Source organism: Triturus cristatus, chromosome 2_1 (genome assembly GCF_964204655.1).
Source record: "Triturus cristatus chromosome 2_1, aTriCri1.1, whole genome shotgun sequence".
Classification (NCBI taxonomy): domain Eukaryota; kingdom Metazoa; phylum Chordata; class Amphibia; order Caudata; family Salamandridae; genus Triturus; species Triturus cristatus.
The window spans coordinates 191,850,668-191,870,167 of NC_140581.1; the positions used below are offsets into that span (position 1 = coordinate 191,850,668).

At 42.0% G+C, this 19,500-nt stretch overlaps 1 protein-coding gene across 1 annotated transcript in view; it reads right to left on the reverse strand.

Annotated features, from left to right (window-relative positions):
• The window catches only part of CFAP53 (cilia and flagella associated protein 53), a 137,016-nt gene that overhangs the window by 58,255 nt on the left and 59,261 nt on the right, over positions 1–19,500 (reverse strand). Inside the window, exon 5 of the mRNA XM_085629703.1 lies at positions 14,527–14,745. Coding sequence (XP_085485829.1) covers positions 14,527–14,745 — 219 coding nt within the window. The remainder of the gene's footprint in view (positions 1–14,526; positions 14,746–19,500) is intronic.

Here is a 19,500-nt window from a genome sequence, read left to right on the forward strand (position 1 = left end):
GGCGTGTGACCCTGGGGAGCCCCCTGCTTTACTGTTGTAGGCGTACCCTGTGTGACGTTTAGGTGAAGTCCCAATCGAAGACGGTTGGCAGGCTGCCGGGAGAGAGACGCCATTGCTGTTTCTTCGTCAAAGTGAAAGTGCTGCTCAGGGTGGCGGTAGGCTGCGTGGGGATTTATCTCCTTCCGCTCCCTTGACTGTGTCCGGGCGTCTCTCCGTCCTCTCGTTGCCCAGGGGCTCGGTGTAAGCGGCGGCGGACATGGCGTGCGGTGCCACTCTGAAGCGGCCCATGGAGTTCGAGGCCCTGCTTAGCCCGCAGTCCCAGTCCCCTAAGCGCAGGAGGTGCGCTCCGCTGCCTGGGTCCCCTGGGGGACATTCCCCGCAGCGGTGCGGACTGATGTCCCACGGCGACGAACAGACCCAAGGAGCACCACCACCTCTGCCTTTCGTTGGGGAGCGACACCTCACCCCAGGTAACCGCAGAGGAGGCTCAGGCCGGGTGACACAGGGAAAGCGACGGTCTCGGCATTGTTAAAGTTAGAGCTATTGGCATTGCTCATGACAATGCTGTTTCTTTAAATGTTTTAACCCCTTCGGTGCTCATGACGGAACGGTTCCGTCATGAGCGTCGGTTGAGCTGTGCTCATGACGGAACCGTTCCGTCATGACCACGCCCGCGCAAGAAACGGTCAGCACCGCGGGGGAATCCGCGCCGCATCGAAGGGGTTAAAAACAAAAACATAAACAAAAAAAATGTCATGAGCAATGCCAATAGCTCTAACTTTACCAATGCCGAGACCATTGCATTGTAAATGCTTGTTTAGGTCTCGGCTGCGAAAGGCTGCGCTTGCGCAGTCTCGCTCCGAGATTTAATGAGTTGGAGTGACTTTGAGAAGAGGGGCTTGCACCCGCCCCTCTTCTATCCTGTTCTCCATTGGCTGGCCTCTTAAATGCTGGCCAGCCACTGGAGAAGAGGTCCAGTCACTCCGTTGAAGCCCCGTCTTTTTCGGATCGGGGGGCGTGTTTTTTCGTTGCTTTTCGCAGGGCGTGTTTTTCTCTCCTCCAGCCAATGGCAAGAGGAGAGAAAAAGAAACACGCCCCCGAATCCGAAACCGAGGCTGCGTTTCTCCGAGGCATTTCTGCTTGGCCTCGGAGAAAGGCGGTGGTGTCCCGGCGTCAGTCTAGAACCCTCCCTCGGCCCCCACCTTCCGTCTTTCTCGCCTTGCCTTCCATGTCTGCATCTTCTCACCCTCCCACCACCTCCGGGTGCCTCTCCACTCGGGTTCACTCTGCAGCCTCTCTCCCGGAAGAGCCCTTCCTTTCCTTCAGCGGCGCTGTGCAAGATGGCGGTCCAAATTTCCAAGAAGAGGAAGGTGAGCCGTGTTTAATGTTGAAACGGTAACTTCTGGTTGAAGAATGCCCTCTAATAACACTGGGACAGTGTTCCCCTGATTTGGCAGATCGCTGTGGCCCTGCAGTTGTTCTTTTATCATGTTTTGATAGCTAAGGATGGCGTCGGATTGCGGCTGGTGGCGGTGTTTTGCTCCCCGCCTTAGACATCGCCTGTGTCAGTACAACCTGCTGAGCGTGGTTTGCATGACTGTCTGCGGGAGGGTGTGGATGCCTCGCTACTATAATTCACGGTAACCACATGGCGTTGACTAGACGCTGCCCTACAACGTATTCCTTTTTTCGTGGAAAGTGCAATGGTGTCTTAAGTTGGAAAGTTTGTACTAATAGCGTATTAGACCGTCATTTTATGTTTTTTCTGATTACCGTTTTCACTATAAACTACACCCTTTCAGAGTTGGTTGCCTGTTATTACTATATTCAGGTAAAGTTGCCGTATTAAGCGCGGTTTCGTAAAATAACTTTGTTCTCGCAAAGCAGCCTTATTGTATAGTACAATCATAACTACCCCCAACTCACTTGCTATTACGTGCAAGAACAGGAGATCAAAAATGCTGTGCTAATTTTGAAATAGCAAACTCCCCGATTTCCTTTCAGCTACAGATTTCGGGCAGTTGCACAGGTATGAGTTGCCATATGTAGTAACTGTTCCTTAACCACAAGCAACATCTTTTCAGTAGGCCAATATGTTCACTGTTATGCTGTAGCTGTATGAATCTTGTGATGAGCTCACTCCACTGCAAAGTAACTTGCCTGGAGCCTAAAGTAGCTGAGAAGAAACGCATTTATAGGGGCCTCCAAAGAGTCCGTCTGAAGGCCATTGTAAGTTACCTATGCACGTTTTAAACGCTTCCTGTCTTCTACCGGTTCTTTCCGAACGTTAAAAATGGAAAATCACTTCTATTCCGATAAGTGTAGTAGATGCTTGTTTGATGTCCCTTGATTGAGGCTCCCTGTGTAAAACACAATAGTGGGCACTTGTGTAAGTGCGGGTTTTTTTTTTTCGCAGTACTTTCATGATCCCTGTATAGTTTGATCTGGTGCTTAGCCAACACAGAAATTGCAGTGGGGGGAAAAAAGGTTGTTGCGGGGAGATTAGTGATTTGCGTATGTTTAGTGCTACGGGTCTCAGTCTTTAACAGAAAGTACTGTGACTAAGGTATTTGAAACTTGCATTGCATACAGTATATTAGGCTGGTACAAAATGCGGAAAATTTTAGATAACACGTGCTTACAAAATGTAGATTTTAGTGATACTCATTCTGTAAGGAGTGCCATTATTTTTAAACAGATTAGGAAGCTTCAAGCGATTCCCTCAACTAATTCTAATACCTGCTTCCAAGCACCCTTTTCGAGATTGACCAGTTGCGCGCACTTTTTTTTTCTCACGCATGTCGGCTCAATGGCATGAAGGCATGTTGTCACTTCAACTTCTGGTCCCTTGCAGCATGTTTGACTCGTCCCTGTAGTGGGGATTGCAGAGGTTTGGCTCCGTCAGTTAATTTTTTGCCATCAATGGGGCTATCCATAGTTGGTCCAATGTATCTAATTTTGTTGCAGAAAATCAGAAGTTTGAAGGATGTTTAGAGAAGCTATATTGTGGTGGATCCCTTTTATTCTATTTTGACTGGATTGTTTTGAAATCTGTGTGTAGGAAATGTTAGAATTGTGTGATTCAAGCTAGTGCAGAATGCAAACGGTCTCGGCATTGTTAAAGTTAGAGCTATTGGCATTGCTCATGACAATGCCGTTTCTTTAAATGTTTTAAAAACAAAAACATAAACAAAAATAATGTCATGAGCAATGCCAATAGCTCTAACTTTACCAATGCCGAGACCATTGCATTGTAAATGCTTGTCCTATTTCTCGATCTGTTTCACCTACATGCATTTTACACAGAAAGGAATTTGTGCTGCTTTTTCCCAGCATTGACCAAGCCAGTAGAACAGGTTTTAAATTGATTAAAAAAACGGATTTTCCTACGATGCATGGAAACAGCTATAGTGAATTGATTTGTTTACATTTGTTGATCCATTAGCACCAGACATATTGGCGTTGACAATGCGTGTTTTGAAAATGTTATATCACTGCTTATACACACAATGAAACGGTTCAAAGCCGGGGGGTCATAGAGAAAAAAAATTTAAGACCACACAGGGTTGAATCCCCACCTATAGTACCTAAAAACACAGTAAGAACCCTGAGGTCTAAATAAACCAGAAAGAATTAGGTGAGATGTAAAGAACAAATAAAGCCCAACTTAGATAAGTAAGAGGGCAATCCTTTTTAAGGACGTAATCTCTCACTCACCCTGGATGACATGCTTCATCATATGGGATTCTCCTCCCAGAGAAAAATCCTAGTTTCTCTGGGGGCTACAACCCCCTCACTGAGAGGGAGGAGCTCAGGGATGTTTTGTTGGTACACTGGAGAGTGGACTAAATCCACATATGATGAGCTAATTGGTATGAGTGAGGGGTGCAGTGCTGGTAGATAAATTATACAGTGAAGAAAGTGTGTTAAAACTAGTCCAGGGACGGCAAGGGAAATGTGAAGATATTTGTTGAAAAAAAGAGGGATATTTTTTCTCTTCACACAGCCGTACCTAAGCCAGATTAAAAATAGTGCACACCACCAGTCAACAATGTAGACTATGGTGAATCAACAACAAAGGATGGTCAACATGTTTCAGCCACGACGCCTAACAAGGCTAGGCTTTCATCAGGACCACATAAGCTACGGCAACACAAAGAAAACTGTGTGACTCCTACACAGAAAAAAGGATACTGTGAACACACACGGAATACTTGAAGGGTGTGCGTAAGCTTACCGTCTCAACATCACCTAAACAATGAAAATCAAAATCTGAATATGAAAACATAGTGGTTCTTTGAGCAAAATACTTCAAAAACACACCGTGTAATCCCGTATCTTTTGCATTAACCACTCACCCGTAAAAACTGGGTGGAACCACAACCTCCACCTGGCAACCGCTCAGGAAGGGAACACCGCTCTGAAAAGATGATGTAAGACAACTCAAAATTAGGATCTTACATCTCATGAACGAGTGTTCAATACTAATGTTATCAAATACTCTACAAACTGTGAGAACTAAAAATCCCTATCCAAGGGAGACTGATATTTTTGCTAACTTATCAAAGAAGAAGCATCAAAAGTGCTAAAACTGAACGAACTCTAACTCACAGGGCACTCAAATGTGTCTCTATTTCAATGGATTCAATTAGCACTGTGTCACTGTCAGTAAAATAAAGTAAAACTAAAAAAACTAAAAAAACTAAAAAAAACTTGGGAATCCACTACTAAGGATATGCATTCCTTTTTAATAGGAAGTGGCCAGTAAACCTGTCTCTCGTTGTTAGTTGAAATGAATATTAAGCTAGATTAGCATAAACTCTATAACGAGTAGACCAGGTACCAAAACGAGGCATAACAACGCCCTCCGTATAGTTGTCCAAACTCTAAAAAGAAAACTAAGAGTAAATGGGTAATGAAACATAACGTGCCCAGGATAACTCCAACACGCCTACCTGTCCGTCGGGGAACCGAGGCTTGAATGAGCCTGTAGCCGGAGGTCCCGCGGAGCTGTTGGCGTGTAAAATAAAAGACGTCCGTAACTAGAGGGAACGGCCAATGGGAAAGCTCATTGTAGAGGAACCAATCAGACCTGAGCAGAAGCCTGAGTCACTGTTGCCCTTGACGACGGGCGAGGCAGCACTCGGAACAACTATCTAGAGTTACTAATGCGAGTGAAAAACAGATGAGATAGCACAAAAGTGCTAGATCGCTAATGAAGCTCGAAAATTACTCGCATACCAAAAAAAAAAGGGAAAATCCAATGTGTGGGCCAACACTCGCTGGCCATAAAAATATTGCGCGCATGCGCTATTCTCCATCAAAAAACGTAACTTATGAAAAACCCAATATGGGTATGTTTGGTGTCAACAACCAAGAAAAAAAAGCGAGTCATGTGTTGGACAACAAAAAAGACAGCATCCTTAGAAAAACAAAATAAACTAAAGGACACAGTTTATCAATGAATAAATCCAAGCAAATGGCAGGTAGTGTAAGGGCACCCATTGGATAGTAATGCCTATAAGTGTACCCAAACCCCTATGTACTCAGAACCATGTATCTGACACTTTGATGGAACTGACTGCTGTGGACCGTGTATCTGGCACTTTGATGAAACAGACTACTGTGGACAGTGTAAAGACCGGGTCCAATGGAGGGTGGAGAAGGTCTAGCTCCGTAAGATTCATAACAACAACCACGGTATTTCATCATTCAACCCACTGACATGCGTGTTGAGTTTGTAAACCCACCATTGCTCACATTTGAACAGAAAAGAAGAGCAATCTGACGGATCTGCCATTTGCTTGGATTTATTCATTGATAAACTGTGTCCTTTAGTTTATTTTGTTTTTCTAAGGATGCTGTCTTTTTTGTTGTCCAACACATGACTCGCTGTTTTTTCTTGGTTGTTGACACCAAACATACCCAGATTGGGTTTTTCATAAGTTACGTTTTTTGATGGAGAATAGCGCATGCGCGTAATATTTTTATGGCCAGCGAGTGTCGGCCCACACATTGGATTTTCCCTTTTTTTTTTTTTTGGTATGCGAGTAATTTTCGAGCTTCATTAGCGATCTAGCACTTTTGTGCTATCTCATCTGTTTTTCACTCGCATTGGTAACTCTAGATAGTTGTTCCAAGTGCTGCCTCGCCCGTCGTCAAGGGCAACAGTGACTCAGGCTTCTGCTCAGGTCTGATTGGTTCCTCTACAATGAGCTTTCCCATTGGCCGTTCCCTCTAGTTACGGACGTCTTTTATTTTACACGCCAACAGCTCCGCGGGACCTCCGGCTACAGGCTCATTCAAGCCTCGGTTCCCCGACGGACAGGTAGCCGTGTTGGAGTTATCCTGGGCACGTTATGTTTTATTACCCATTTACTCTTAGTTTTCTTTTTAGAGTTTGGACAACTATACGGAGGGCGTTGTTATGCCTCGTTTTGGTACCTGGTCTACTCGTTATAGAGTTTATGCTAATCTAGCTTTATATTCATTTCAACTAACAATGAGAGACAGGTTTACTGGCCACTTCCTATTAAAAAGGAATGCATATCCTTAGTAGTGGATTCCCAAGTTTTTTTTAGTTTTTTTTGTTTTTTTAGTTTTACTTTATTTTACTGACAGTGACACAGTGCTAATTGAATCCATTGAAATTTGAATGCCCTGTGAGTTAGAGTTCGTTCAGTTTTAGCACTTTTGAGGCTTCTTCTTTGATAAGTTAGCAAAATTATCAGTCTCCCTTGGATAGGGATTTTTAGTTCTCACAGTTTGTAGAGTATTTGATAACATTAGTATTGAACACTCGTTCATGAGATGTAAGATCCTAATTTTGAGTTGTCTTACATCATCTTTTCAGAGCGGTGTTCCCTTCCTGAGCGGTTGCCAGGTGGAGGTTGTGGTTCCACCCAGTTTTTACGGGTGAGTGGTTATTGCAAAAGATACGGGATTACACGGTGTGTTTTTGAAGTATTTTGCTCAAAGAACCACTATGTTTTCATATTCAGATTTTGATTTTCATTGTTTAGGTGATGTTGAGACGATAAGCTGACGCACACCCTTCAAGTATTCCGTGTGTGTTCACAGTATCCTTTTTTCTGTGTAGGAGTCACACAGTTTTCTTTGTGTTGCAGTAGCTTATGTGGTCCTGATGAAAGCCTAGCCTTGTTAGGCGTCGTGGCTGAAACATGTTGACCATCCTTTGTTGTTGATTCACCATAGTCTACATTCTTGACTGGTGGTGTGCACTATTTTTAATCTGGCTTAGGTACGGCTGTGTGAAGAGAAAAAATATCCCTCTTTTTTTCAACAAATATCTTCCCATTTCCCTTGCAGTCCCTGGACTAGTTTTAACACACTTTCTTCACTGTATAATCTATATACCAGCACTGCACCCCTCACTCATACCAATTAGCTCATCATATGTGGATTTAGTCCACTCTCCAGTGTACCAACAAAACATCCCTGAGCTCCTCCCTCTCAGAGAGGGGGTTGTAGCCCCCAGAGAAACTAGGATTTTTCTCTGGGAGGAGAATCCCATATGATGAAGCATGTCACCCAGGGTGAGTGAGGGATTACGTCCTTAAAAGGGATTCCCCTCTTACTTATCTAAGTTGGGCTTTATTTGTTCTTTACATCTCACCTAATTCGTTCTGGTTTGTTTAGACCTCAGGGTTCTTACTGTTTTTTATATCACTGCTTATGTCAGTACTGATGTTTGCAGCACAGACATTTTAACATGTCACGTTCTGCTAGGGCACCTTTAACAAGCAAATTAAACACAGCAACATTTGCACCCCATTTGTCAGAAAGACAAAATCTGATCTGTTAATATGATGAGGTGTCTTCGAGTTCTTGAGGCTCTTCTGTGTTTAAGGTGAAAAATTTCTTTTTTATGATATATATTTGTTGGTGCATCTCCAGGCTTCAATGCAAAGCCAGGAGCAATTATTAGTGCAGGTGCATCATAACACTAGGCCATTACAAACGTCTGAATTCTAAATGTAAAATAAACTACGAAAATTACAGTTAGTCTAGGTCCGGCTGGGCACTCATTTGACAAACGTTTTCCTTTGCAAATCGTTTTTTTCCTTCTGGTGTGCCTCTAACTCTTCCTTCCCCTAGCAAGCTCTATCGCTACTTCACGTATCCCTGTATGGCTTCATTTCATTGGCAGAGAAAATGTTATGTGACTTGCTGAAATCGAATTATAGATTGATAGTTTTATTTGAGGCTCCTTGGGGCTGCATCTTTGCAGTTTGGCGCTATACAAAGTGAATGCAACCACATTAAAAAGCAGTCGCGGTTTGCACTACTCGCGGGGGTGGGGGGGTCGTGCGGGGTGTGGGCTGGGGCCGAGGGAGAATAAAAATGTTAAATTTAGAAAAAGAAAAAACTTACCTGACCACCTCTGCTCCGCGTTGGCAATGGCGCCTCTTCGAACAGCACTGGAGTGGCAACCCCTCAGCCAATCCTGGCGCTGCTGCAGCGCCAGGATTGGCTTAGGGCACTAGTTACTCTTCGCCCGCGGCTTGCCCATTAGGAGACCGAGGGGCTCCTAATGGGCATGCGCAAGCTAGTGGAAACACAAGTGCGCATGACTGGGCACGGTGCGAAAATTCACCCTCCGTCCCCACTCATGCGCACTTATGCTGCTGCCTGTTGCCCCTGGTCCATCTGACAATCATGTCAGTCAACATGACGCCGGACGCCCACCCCCTTCAGACTCTGAAGGGGTGGGCGGTCCGACGTCATGCTGACTGACATGATTGTCAGTTCTCCCTCGGCGTCTCTGAACTTAAGTAAACTAAGTTCAGAGACGCCGAGGGAGCTGTGAGCACGGGCGCAGGCGGGGGGGGGGGGGGGGCAACGCCCCAATGGACACACCGCGCCTGCTACTTCACTAACCACCCAGTGGCCCCCCCGGGTCCTTTTTCAGGAGTTAGATATCCTCCTTGGTACTCATCTGGGGGGCGGGACGGAGGTGGATAGCCCTAGCCAAGGTATAGTTGCCAATGGATCAAGGGGGACTAGGTGCCCCCTCCTTTGAGGCATATTTCCTTGCAGCCCAGCTGCAATGGATGTCACAATGGACAGCAGGCCGAACACTGGGAGAAACCCACACAAATGAGGGACCAATTTCTGCGCCAACTATTCACTGCATGCTGCTGCCAGGAGCTAAACATATGTGGGACTGCCCACTCCAATTAACAGTAGCGTGCACATGTATGAAGCGCGTGCATAGGATGACGCATGCGGCCGCCATGTACTCTCCCCTGCAGCCCCTGGTGGGTTTTCCCAGAGGCCGAGCTCACTATACAGCTCGCGCTCTGCACGTGTGGACCGAACACTCAATCACAGAAGCAGGCTCTCTGTTTGCAAACAGCCAACTGCAGACATTTGCAGAGCTTGCAGCTGATTTGGACCTCCCAGTGGGGCAGTTTCTCATACATAGGCACAGATTGACACCGTATCTGGCACACATAGACACGGAACCAACCACGCACCCAGTCTTGCATGCAATCCTGCAGATGGGCCCCGGGCGACACTTAGGGACATGGCTGTATAAGGCGATCCGATTGCTGGGCGCGGTCAGCCTCACCCCATTTCGTGAAAAATGGGAGGCGGAGTTCCAAAGGCCCCTCCATGATAAAGAATGGGAACGGGCTCTAGAATTTCCTAAAAAAGTGTCTCGTAACTACCGCTTCAAAAACAAAGAATATTTTATATTGCACCATGCATATCTGACACCCGAAACGCTACAACGCTATTACCCAAACGCTCAATTCACCTGCCCTAGGTGCCCGGTATCCAGAGCACCCTTTCTCCATATGTTCTGGAACTGTCCGATACTCCAGACATATTGGACCACGATACATACCACATTGCTCGAGGTGACATGGCTTACAGATATTAACACATGGGAGGCCTGTGCGCTGGGCATAGCCAGGCGTCGAAAACACCAAAAAGTGGAGACGCGATTCGCATCCCTAGCTATTCCAGTAGCCAAGAGAAGTATAGCAATGGACTGGAGTACACCGGCGGTCCACCACTGATGGCCTGGAGGGGGGCAGTTAATAAACTCAAAAGAGGAGGCTTTAAGGCTTGAAGGAATCCGAGGCACTGGCAAACACCACATATCTATGCAATGGGCAACACTACTTCACACCTTCAAACAGGAAGCAACAAATGCATCACCCACACAGACCATCCTGTCCCTATCTCAGGCCACGTGTGAGGATGCATGCCTGGACGGCGCACAGCGCACCCCCCCCTGACGACCAATAATCTGTAGAGCGCGGCCACCTACCAAACATGAATTATAATCCTTGTGCCTAATTTAGTCACTCACCCCCTCCGCACCCCGAATCCAGATCCATACAGTCCTAGAATGGAAACTGACCAAATAGCCCACCTGCCCCTAATACATAGTAGTTTCTCCTATACAGTGTACCCCAGTTGCAGTTACCTATTTTGAGGTGTTATGTACCCCACTAAGATACACTGAGTCGTGTCCTCTTACATCAGTATCACTGATAAACACCGTGACTATAGAACATTACAGAGGCAAAGGCCTTTATTATCACACACCTGTTCTACACGGTTTCTTCAGAATCAGATGTATTAATACTATTACAACCAATGATAATGCTTGATGTTGATATGACAACACTGTATTTCATGCAGAAACTTTACTGTGTATTTGTAATGATCATTTCCAGTGTTTGTAATCAGTATACAACAAAATGCCAATAAAAATAATTTACAAAAACAAAATCAGCATAATTGTATCAAGTAAACTTGAAAGTGTTGATACCTTCTGTGAATGAGGATAGGTAAAAATTAAAAACTAAGGGTCAATTCTTGAGGGGTGTGGGATAACTCGCCATCCAGTAAATAGTAGTGTGTTAAACAGCGAGGAGCATGCATGATGATTTCAAGTCTTTCTCCAAGGCAGGTTTTAATTCAATTACAAATAGAGCCTTGGATTTCAGTGTCAATTAGGCTTTGAAGCAATAGCTGATGGGCCACAGTGCCAAATACTGAGGATAGGCTGAGAAGGAGGAGGAATCTACCATATTCTTAAAGGTATGACATTTCAATTTTAATGCAAGACAATGAGGCAGCATGATATACAAACCTCTTTATTAATGTGGCTCCCAGAAGCAATCCTGTTTGGTTCTGGAGTAGCACGCCACCCACCGAAAAACGCCACAACACCTCAGCAGGGGTAGCAAGTGCTATATAAATACAAAACCTTCCCTCTTCTATCCTTTCACTGTCCTTTCAATCCAACTAACAGACTAACATGTCCACCGATCAAATTAATTTATATTTCACTATACTAATTCCCCACTAATCTTTTTTGGGTTCTGGAGTAGCGTGTTACTCGCCGAAAAAGTACTTTGACGCCTCATCAGGGGTAGTAAGCGCTATATAACTACACTTACAATAATACAAGGTCATCCACATGCCAAACCTAAAAAAAGAGATTGTATTATGAAGGTCATTTAGAGTTTGGAGAAACAGTTCCTCTGCCCATTTAGAGGTGGGAGAACCACAAGGTTTCTGACAGCTGAGTCTCTGCTGGATCCGTTGTCAGAACCCTGTGACCTAATGTCTCATCCACTATGGCCTATTTAGGGTAAATTACATAAGTAGGGTGAGGAATAGTGGTCCTGGGAAGGGAAATCAAACCACAAAATGAAAGAAGACATCCTGCACGTCAGGACAATTTTTGGCTGTTGTTCTTAAGAAAGAAACACCCACTTTGAGAGTGTGTTTCTTTATGGCAAAAAAAACATTGTGAGCGGGTGCAACAAAATGAAACTCGCTCTGAAAGTTCAGTGTCTTATGGGAGCCACCACACTGGTGGTCCTGCTGAAAGCACCAATATACCTCCTACCTGGCAGGGATCTTTAAATTAGTCGCGCAATCCTTCGACAGGAGAGCGAAGCCATGGTTTTTGCCATGGCCTCCGCTGACCTAGTCGTATGCGCACAAGGGTCAGAATCACAGATTGATTATCCTGTATAAATGTGTAAATATTTGATATCAGGAGTTATCAACAGAAATATTCAAACACATTACAACAGAGAGAATGGCCATTTGCATGGTATCATGTATCAGTCATGTGTCATGTATACTATGTGTTTGGTAGACATAGCAAAGATGGCTGATAAGCGATCGCGCAGATTACATTTGTAGACATGAAGTAATAGCGGTCTTCCTTATTTGGAATCACATTTGTAAAGCCTATATAATATATATATATATATATATATATATATATATATATATATTCACTGAAAAAACCATAGGTTTCACACATGTTATAGTTAGCGGAAATTTTACTGATAAAAAACCAATGAAATTCCCCCGTTATAGTTAGTGCAGGCAACTATAACTCACGCGACCGCAATCCTCTGCTGATGCTAATACTGTATTTAGACACTTATTTGCCCATGTCTTCTTCCATACATTTTTAGCTATACATATATTACAAATATTTTTTTTTCATAAAGACACATATGTCATCAGCAGAAGATTGCGGTCGCGTGAGTTATAGTTGCCTGCACTAACTATAACGGGGGAATTTCATTGGTTTTTTATCAGTAAAATTTCCGCTAACTATAACATGTGTGAAACCTATGGTTTTTTCAGTGAATTTGCAAGGTTTTTTAAATGCTAATTCCTAACTATAACGTGTGTGAAACCTATGGTTTTTTCAGTGAATTTGTACGTTTTTTTAAATGCTAAGTTACTTTACGCCATTCGTGGCGTGCGCGCCCACTTAACGCAGTTCGTTCCGTGCACGCACGGTGGGCACGCGGTGCGATGACAAAGCAAGAAAGCACGTCAACAAATCTGTTTCTGCTTTCCTCCGTGACTATGGTATGGGTGCCATTTACCACAACAACTTGCGTTATGACATGCAAGACATTTATAGAGGAGATGGTGTGCACTTCAATGATGAAGGGAACAGAGTCTTCCTCTTGAACCTTAGACTCTGCATCGGTACTTACTTGTAGGTACCACTAAAAAATCATTTCATAAACACAACGGCTCTTTTTAGAGCCCCCTAATATCTAAACACTTAAATCTGATTTTAATTTTTTTTTTTTTTTTTTTTTTTCTACCGTACGCTTACCGTAAGCTTACCGTACGCGTACCCCGTGATTTTTTTTAAAATCAATAAATGTTTTCTTTGTACTTTACAGTCCTTCTTTGACCCCCTCACAAATGTAAGGGGGTCTGTAACTCTCCTCATTGCCCCCTTTCCTTGTTTTCACTCTTTTTTTTCAGAGTGAAATACACAAAATGGCGGCCGCCGCTTCCTGGTTTCGGCCGATTCGAATGTTTACTAAGATCTAAGAGCCAATCAGAATCGCGCTCGCGCACGCCACCGTACGCTTACCGTAAGCGTACGGTAAGCGTACCGTAAGCGGGCTCAGATATATATATTGATTTAAAGGCTATTTTCTCAGAATCTACTGAACAGATTTACACCAAACCTACAAAACCTAGGGACTACCTCTCTGCCAAATTTTGAGTAATTCTGTTCAGCCGTTCGGGCTGTAGCTCGTTCTAAAGGTCCTATGGAAAAATGCATGGGAAAAACGCGTTTTGGGACCCCCCTTTTATCTCAGCCCCCTGCTTGACGGATCCCCCCGAGACTTTCAGGGTAGGAGCGGAGCGTAGCGCCCCACCTATTTTGAGAAATTCGCGAGGATTCGTCGACCGGCGCCAAAGTTATTCAAAATAGAATGTTGAGGTTTTCCTATGGAAACGTGGTCCTAACTATAACTACCTACTGGCGACCGCCAGTAGGTAATATATATATATATATATATATATATATATACCCATACATTCTAATAAATTATCCACTTGATTTTTCAATTCTCACTATTAGAAACACTGCTAGCCATTGTGTGAACAATTTCTACTATGTCATTATTGTTTTCTGACTTCATTAGATGATGGTTGCAATAAAAACAAAAGGATGGTTTACGCCTGGAATTGATGGGGTAATATGAATTAGAGCTGGTTAAACCATTGTCCTTCTGTCCCAAGATAGGTGGTCACAAATATCCCCAGGGGGTTTCACACTCAAATTATGGACTATATTTTGTGCCAAAAATCCGCCTACAGTAAATGTGCAAACTGGGTATGAAATATCACCCCATATATTTTAGAGATATCCCCATGTGAATGTATATTTTAGAGGTGCAAAAAAAATAAAAATCAATATGTATTGTATTTTTACCTAATGGCAAACATGTATTTTTCGCAGATTGATATCTAAGTACACCCATGTAAATATACCGTTTTCACAAATTTTCCATGCATGTGCTCTGGGAGTTTTGAGAACCTCAAGAAAAAAGTAACTTAACTGAAATCATAAGGATAAGGCGAATGTTAATCTTTTCCATAAACAGCTCAGTACGCTACTGTCATATCTCTGAGCAACATCACCAGCTCTTTTGCTTTAAAAAAACATGACAAATGTGTGAAATGGCATTTGCTTACTTTTCTTTGTTGGCTTCCAAGAGTTTCATCCTCTGTGTCCTGAAGTAGCTGTTCCAAGATCTTCATGTCAAGAGTGAGTTCTTCCTGTTGCTCTCGGGCAAGTCGCTTCATCTTCAAGCGCAGCGTACTCTCCAGCATGTTTCTGGTCGCCTGCTGCTTCTGAAGTTTCTCTCTCTGAGTACGTTCTTCTTCCATTTTGTATAAACGTCTCTGCTCTGCCTACAAGATGTAAGGCCAATCACCAGCACAAATTACTATTTAATATAATTTCAATTTAAAAAAATGAGACATGTTCCATACAATAACCTCCAAAGATGTTTGGCGACCTTCCTTATATGGTCAAGTTACTTAGTAAGCAGCCAGTGAGGATAGCTCTGGCATGAGATGTTCTCCATGGATAGACCCCATAACACATAAAAAGGGTTTTAAAAAATAAAGCTAGAACGTCAATGACAAAACTTTCCCTAGCATTCACATATGATGCTGCAGGCTTCTGGAACACCTCAGATCCAGCATTTGTTACTCAGAATAACAATAATGTTTGTCTTCTATCCACAGAACTAGATACTGTATTATAGCAGTTAAATAAATTAAATTTTGATGTCATACAGAGCACACTTCTCTGAAATCACTGGCGCCTCACCCCTTCGTTTTAAACTGTATATCTAGTCAGCCAGGAATTGTATACCAGATAGTGGTAACTGTTGGTAACAAAGAAAATGAACTCAGTTTAGGCTTACCATGCTACATTTATTTGAGTCACTTTATCAAAAGTTGTTCACAACATAGGCAAAACCTGGCAAGGGGAATAACAATTATGTAGCGGAATCACAGCAAAAATGATAATTCAAACAACACATCTACATTAGATCCTGCTGGGTTCTTTTATAGTACTACAATTGTACTACTATTGCTACGAATTCCTATTCACAAACGTACGTGCAGGAGTTAGGCCCCCGCTTCTCCTATCTTTTTCTGTGCAGAGATCTCCGCACCGACTGGAGGGTCTCAGTGCACAGAAGTATACATTCGAGTAGTAAATATGGGAGGGACAAAGGGGAGTTGCTGTAAAATTTTGAATACATATGACTAAACGGGAAGAGACTAAGGAGGAGGAAGGAGAGGTTTAGGGAGGGCTTTAGGGAGCGACGTGCACCCACCCACAAAAACCTACGCCTATTCCTACTCACAAACTGAACTTCAAAAATTACTACCCCAAAAAGAGGCCAAAAACAGTAGTTAATTACTCCAGGTTAGAGCTGAAGTTAGTCCAGCACTACAAATTGCCCAGCACTGGTACTGTAACACCCTCTCATAGAACTTAATAGAGACAGGGACTTAAAATAAAACCCCAAAAGAAATAATGTGAAATTGATTAAAAATTGTTAAAAATATAAATAAATATATTTGTATGTTAAAAATATTTTCAAAATAAAACATTAGTTATTTAAACATATTTTAACACCTTTTTGTAAATATGAATGTAACTTTTTAAATCAAATTACAATTAAATTACTTTAAATTAATTATATACCTCACTTATAATAATTATTAATGCAAAGTAAAAAGATCATTTTTTACTTTAGGTGCAAATTTATTTTCCAATGTAAATATCAGCACAATGATTGAATTTAGCTAACTATATTCAAATTCATTAAATATTTAATTAACAATCATGTTATAAGTGCTGTAGCATTTTTCTTGTTTGTTCTACATGTAAAATAAATATATGAAATTAATTTACAATAATATTTAAAATACAAATATTTGTACTATTTGTTTTAAGTTAAATAAACTTGTTTACTTTTCTCCACACTTTACCATACAAAGGCCCCACAGTCGGGGCAGATATCTCAGTATGGGAAAGAAAACCTAATAAACTTGACTAACTTGGAAAAAGTCGGTAAAAATATTTTTGTGTTATATATTATTGTAACTTAATTTGATATATTTGTTTTAAATCTAGAACTAAAGCAAAAGAATACCACAGCAATATTAACTTAATTTTGCAATAAATCTTTAATTAAGTTAATATCACATTTAGTTTGCTGAAGTTTAAATACATTCCCTCCTAAAGTATTGATAATATGCATTAATAATTACTAAAAGTGATTTATAGAATTATTTAAAGTAATTTAATTATAATTTAATATTTACATTAGAAAAAGGTTGGAAACACATTTTATATTTAAAGTATAAATATGTCTTGTTTTTCTATATGTTTTGAACATTAAATTATATTTTTAAATTTTTTTAACAATTTTAAATATTTTTAATTTGGTTCCATTTAATTTCCCATGGGGTTTTATTTTAAGTTCTTTCTCCATTATTTCGAGAAAATAATCAAATTAGGCTGCAATGACTGTGGGGTGCTGAGGAGAGCGATAGGCCAGATTCAGAATAGGGGAGGTGCCTAGATAAAAAAATCAACATATGACAGTCTCGGACAATAGTACTTTCACCCAGACCCTAAGTAACTTAACCCTAGGTGACTGGCCTACTTGTGGTGGCAAAGAATAATTTTTTTCATCATATGGCTTTCCGTCACTGACATTGTTATAGGCAGTAAAACCCAGCAAGTGGGTTTAGCCTCGACTTCTCACCATTCATCCATTAGGCAGAGCCAAGAAACACTAAAAAATACACTTTCATTGATATTTCTAATATTTTTTTTTTGCTTTCTGGATCTAGTGGCATCATTAAAGGTCTCAGTGTTAGACACAGTCGTGTACGGGCAGCAAGAATTCTACACCTGATAGACAAATAAATGTTCATGAATTGATTGTCAGAAAATGAGGGGACAATTGCCTTATTAAAGAATGAAGAAGAAAGAGTAAGCATGGAAGCTGAGACCGAAGAAGTGAAAAGGTCTGCTATAGGGGTAATATACATATTGAACAGAGTGGAGCTAAGGTGTTAATCCCCGAGGGACCCTGAAATTGTAAATATTGAAGTCTGGGCGGAACAGAGCAAGCAAAACGGTTTTCATACGTTCCTTTAGAAAAGTCGTGCCACGGACACCAATATCCCTGAGTCTGTCCATGAGGATGTCAAGGGAAACTGTGTCAAATACAGCCGACAAGTTTAAAAGGATGAGGGATCCTGCCAGAGTCCAAAATCATATTGATATCATTTGTGATAGAAACAAACACAATTTCTATGCTGAGTTTGGGACAGAAATCAAATTTCCCGGTATTAAACCTCCAAAATAAACAAAATGCTGCTTTTTAATAAAATCTTTCTATCATCCTAGCCATCAGAGGCAGAAGTGAAATAGGGTGGTAGTTGGGCATCACTGAAGGGCCACCATAGGCTTCTTTAGAAGAGGAACTATCAAGGCAATTTTTTCCATGAGCCCGGGAAAGGTCATGATTATAAAGAGGAATTACAGATCTCCTAAAAAACAAGCACAAATAGTTGAAGCTAGATCTTGTGCAATTTTAGCCTTAGCCGGATGAGGATCTACAGGAGAGCAGAGGTCAAAGATTTGACCTTAGACAGAATGTCAGCCTAGATGACTTCAATAAAATGTGTTCAATGAAACACTGATGGGATTAGTGGAAGTTTGACCTCTATGAAGTCCTAGTGAACCATTGATTGAGAGGAGAGGGAAGGATTTTAGAATCAGCTTAACTTTCACCTGGAAGAGTTTACGAGCGATGACATCATAGAGTTAGGGAGTGGGTAACAGCCATGGAGGCAGCTGCTGGATGAAGCAAGCTATTGTAGATGGAGAATATCTCTTTGGCGGGATTGTTTGCTGACATTATACAGCAATGACAAAATTTGGCTCTCACTTGCTTAGCATGATTTTTGTATTTAGTTCGTTTTGATTTAGAGACTGTCTTATCAGCAAAGTTGTAGATGTTTCCCAACTTCTGTTTTAGTGGGATTTGGTCAACATTAATGCCAATTTTCACACCTGATGTTGGCATCAGGGAGCGGAGTAGGATATGTGGCCTGCAAAACTACTAAGGAAAATCAAGTTTGTTCCAGGGCTGAATGGGAATGCTTGTGCAAGATGTAGGCCAACTATTAGAGGAGTAAGGGATATTAATATTAAATAAGATAGCATTTTAATCTGCCCGGGGAACCTAAAGAGTGGAAGTTGTCTCAATCATTGAAAATTGAACAATTGGCAGGTCGAAAGTGTGACGAGCTAGATGGGTTGGGGCAGTCACAAGTTGGGGTTAGGTGAAGCACCAAGTAAGAATTGACTCGATCACAGCAATAGCGGTGGTGTTATCAACATAAAGATTGAAATCTCCTAACATAAGACAGAAATATTGTTGAATAGTAAAGGAAGGATGCTATGTGCTGAACCAAGGGGGTATGAATAAGAAGCACCTTGACAGAACAATTATTGATCGAGTGAGCATAAAAGCAAATATAGTTAAAGAAGGACCAGAGGTCATTGGTGGACCTCTATTCAATTGAACACGGCGGTCAAGGTAGGTAATCCCGAAACCTGTGGAGATCACCATCAATATTTCAGGAGTGAAGTCATCTTTCTGCCAAATTTCTGCAATAAAAGAATGTTTTTTAAAGCAGGATACAAATTGTGATCTACAATGATGTTTGATGAGCCTCTGTTCTGTGTTTTGCTAAGGAGCGTACATTGATGAGGGCACACCTAACAGCAGTGATGTTGGGGTGAGAAGCATAAGGGTCCTTATGAGTCGGGCAATACACGCCTTTGTGTTCGCAGAAAGGGTCAAGTTTTAAATTCTGGATCTGTGATCAAGAGTATGTTGGAAGTGCCACTCTGGAGTGGGAAGCATTATGGGCTTTGTGATCCAGAGTGATTGAGAAATGTGTTGAGAGGTTGTGGGGATACAAAAATAAGAGGACATAGGGAAAGCAGCTAAGCTAATTACATTGTATGGGTGATAAATGGAATTCCTTGTTCTATGTTCAGTCGGTGAGCAGAGAGGAAAAGACAGACTTGCCTCTGGCTCCCCTTCGACATAGCAG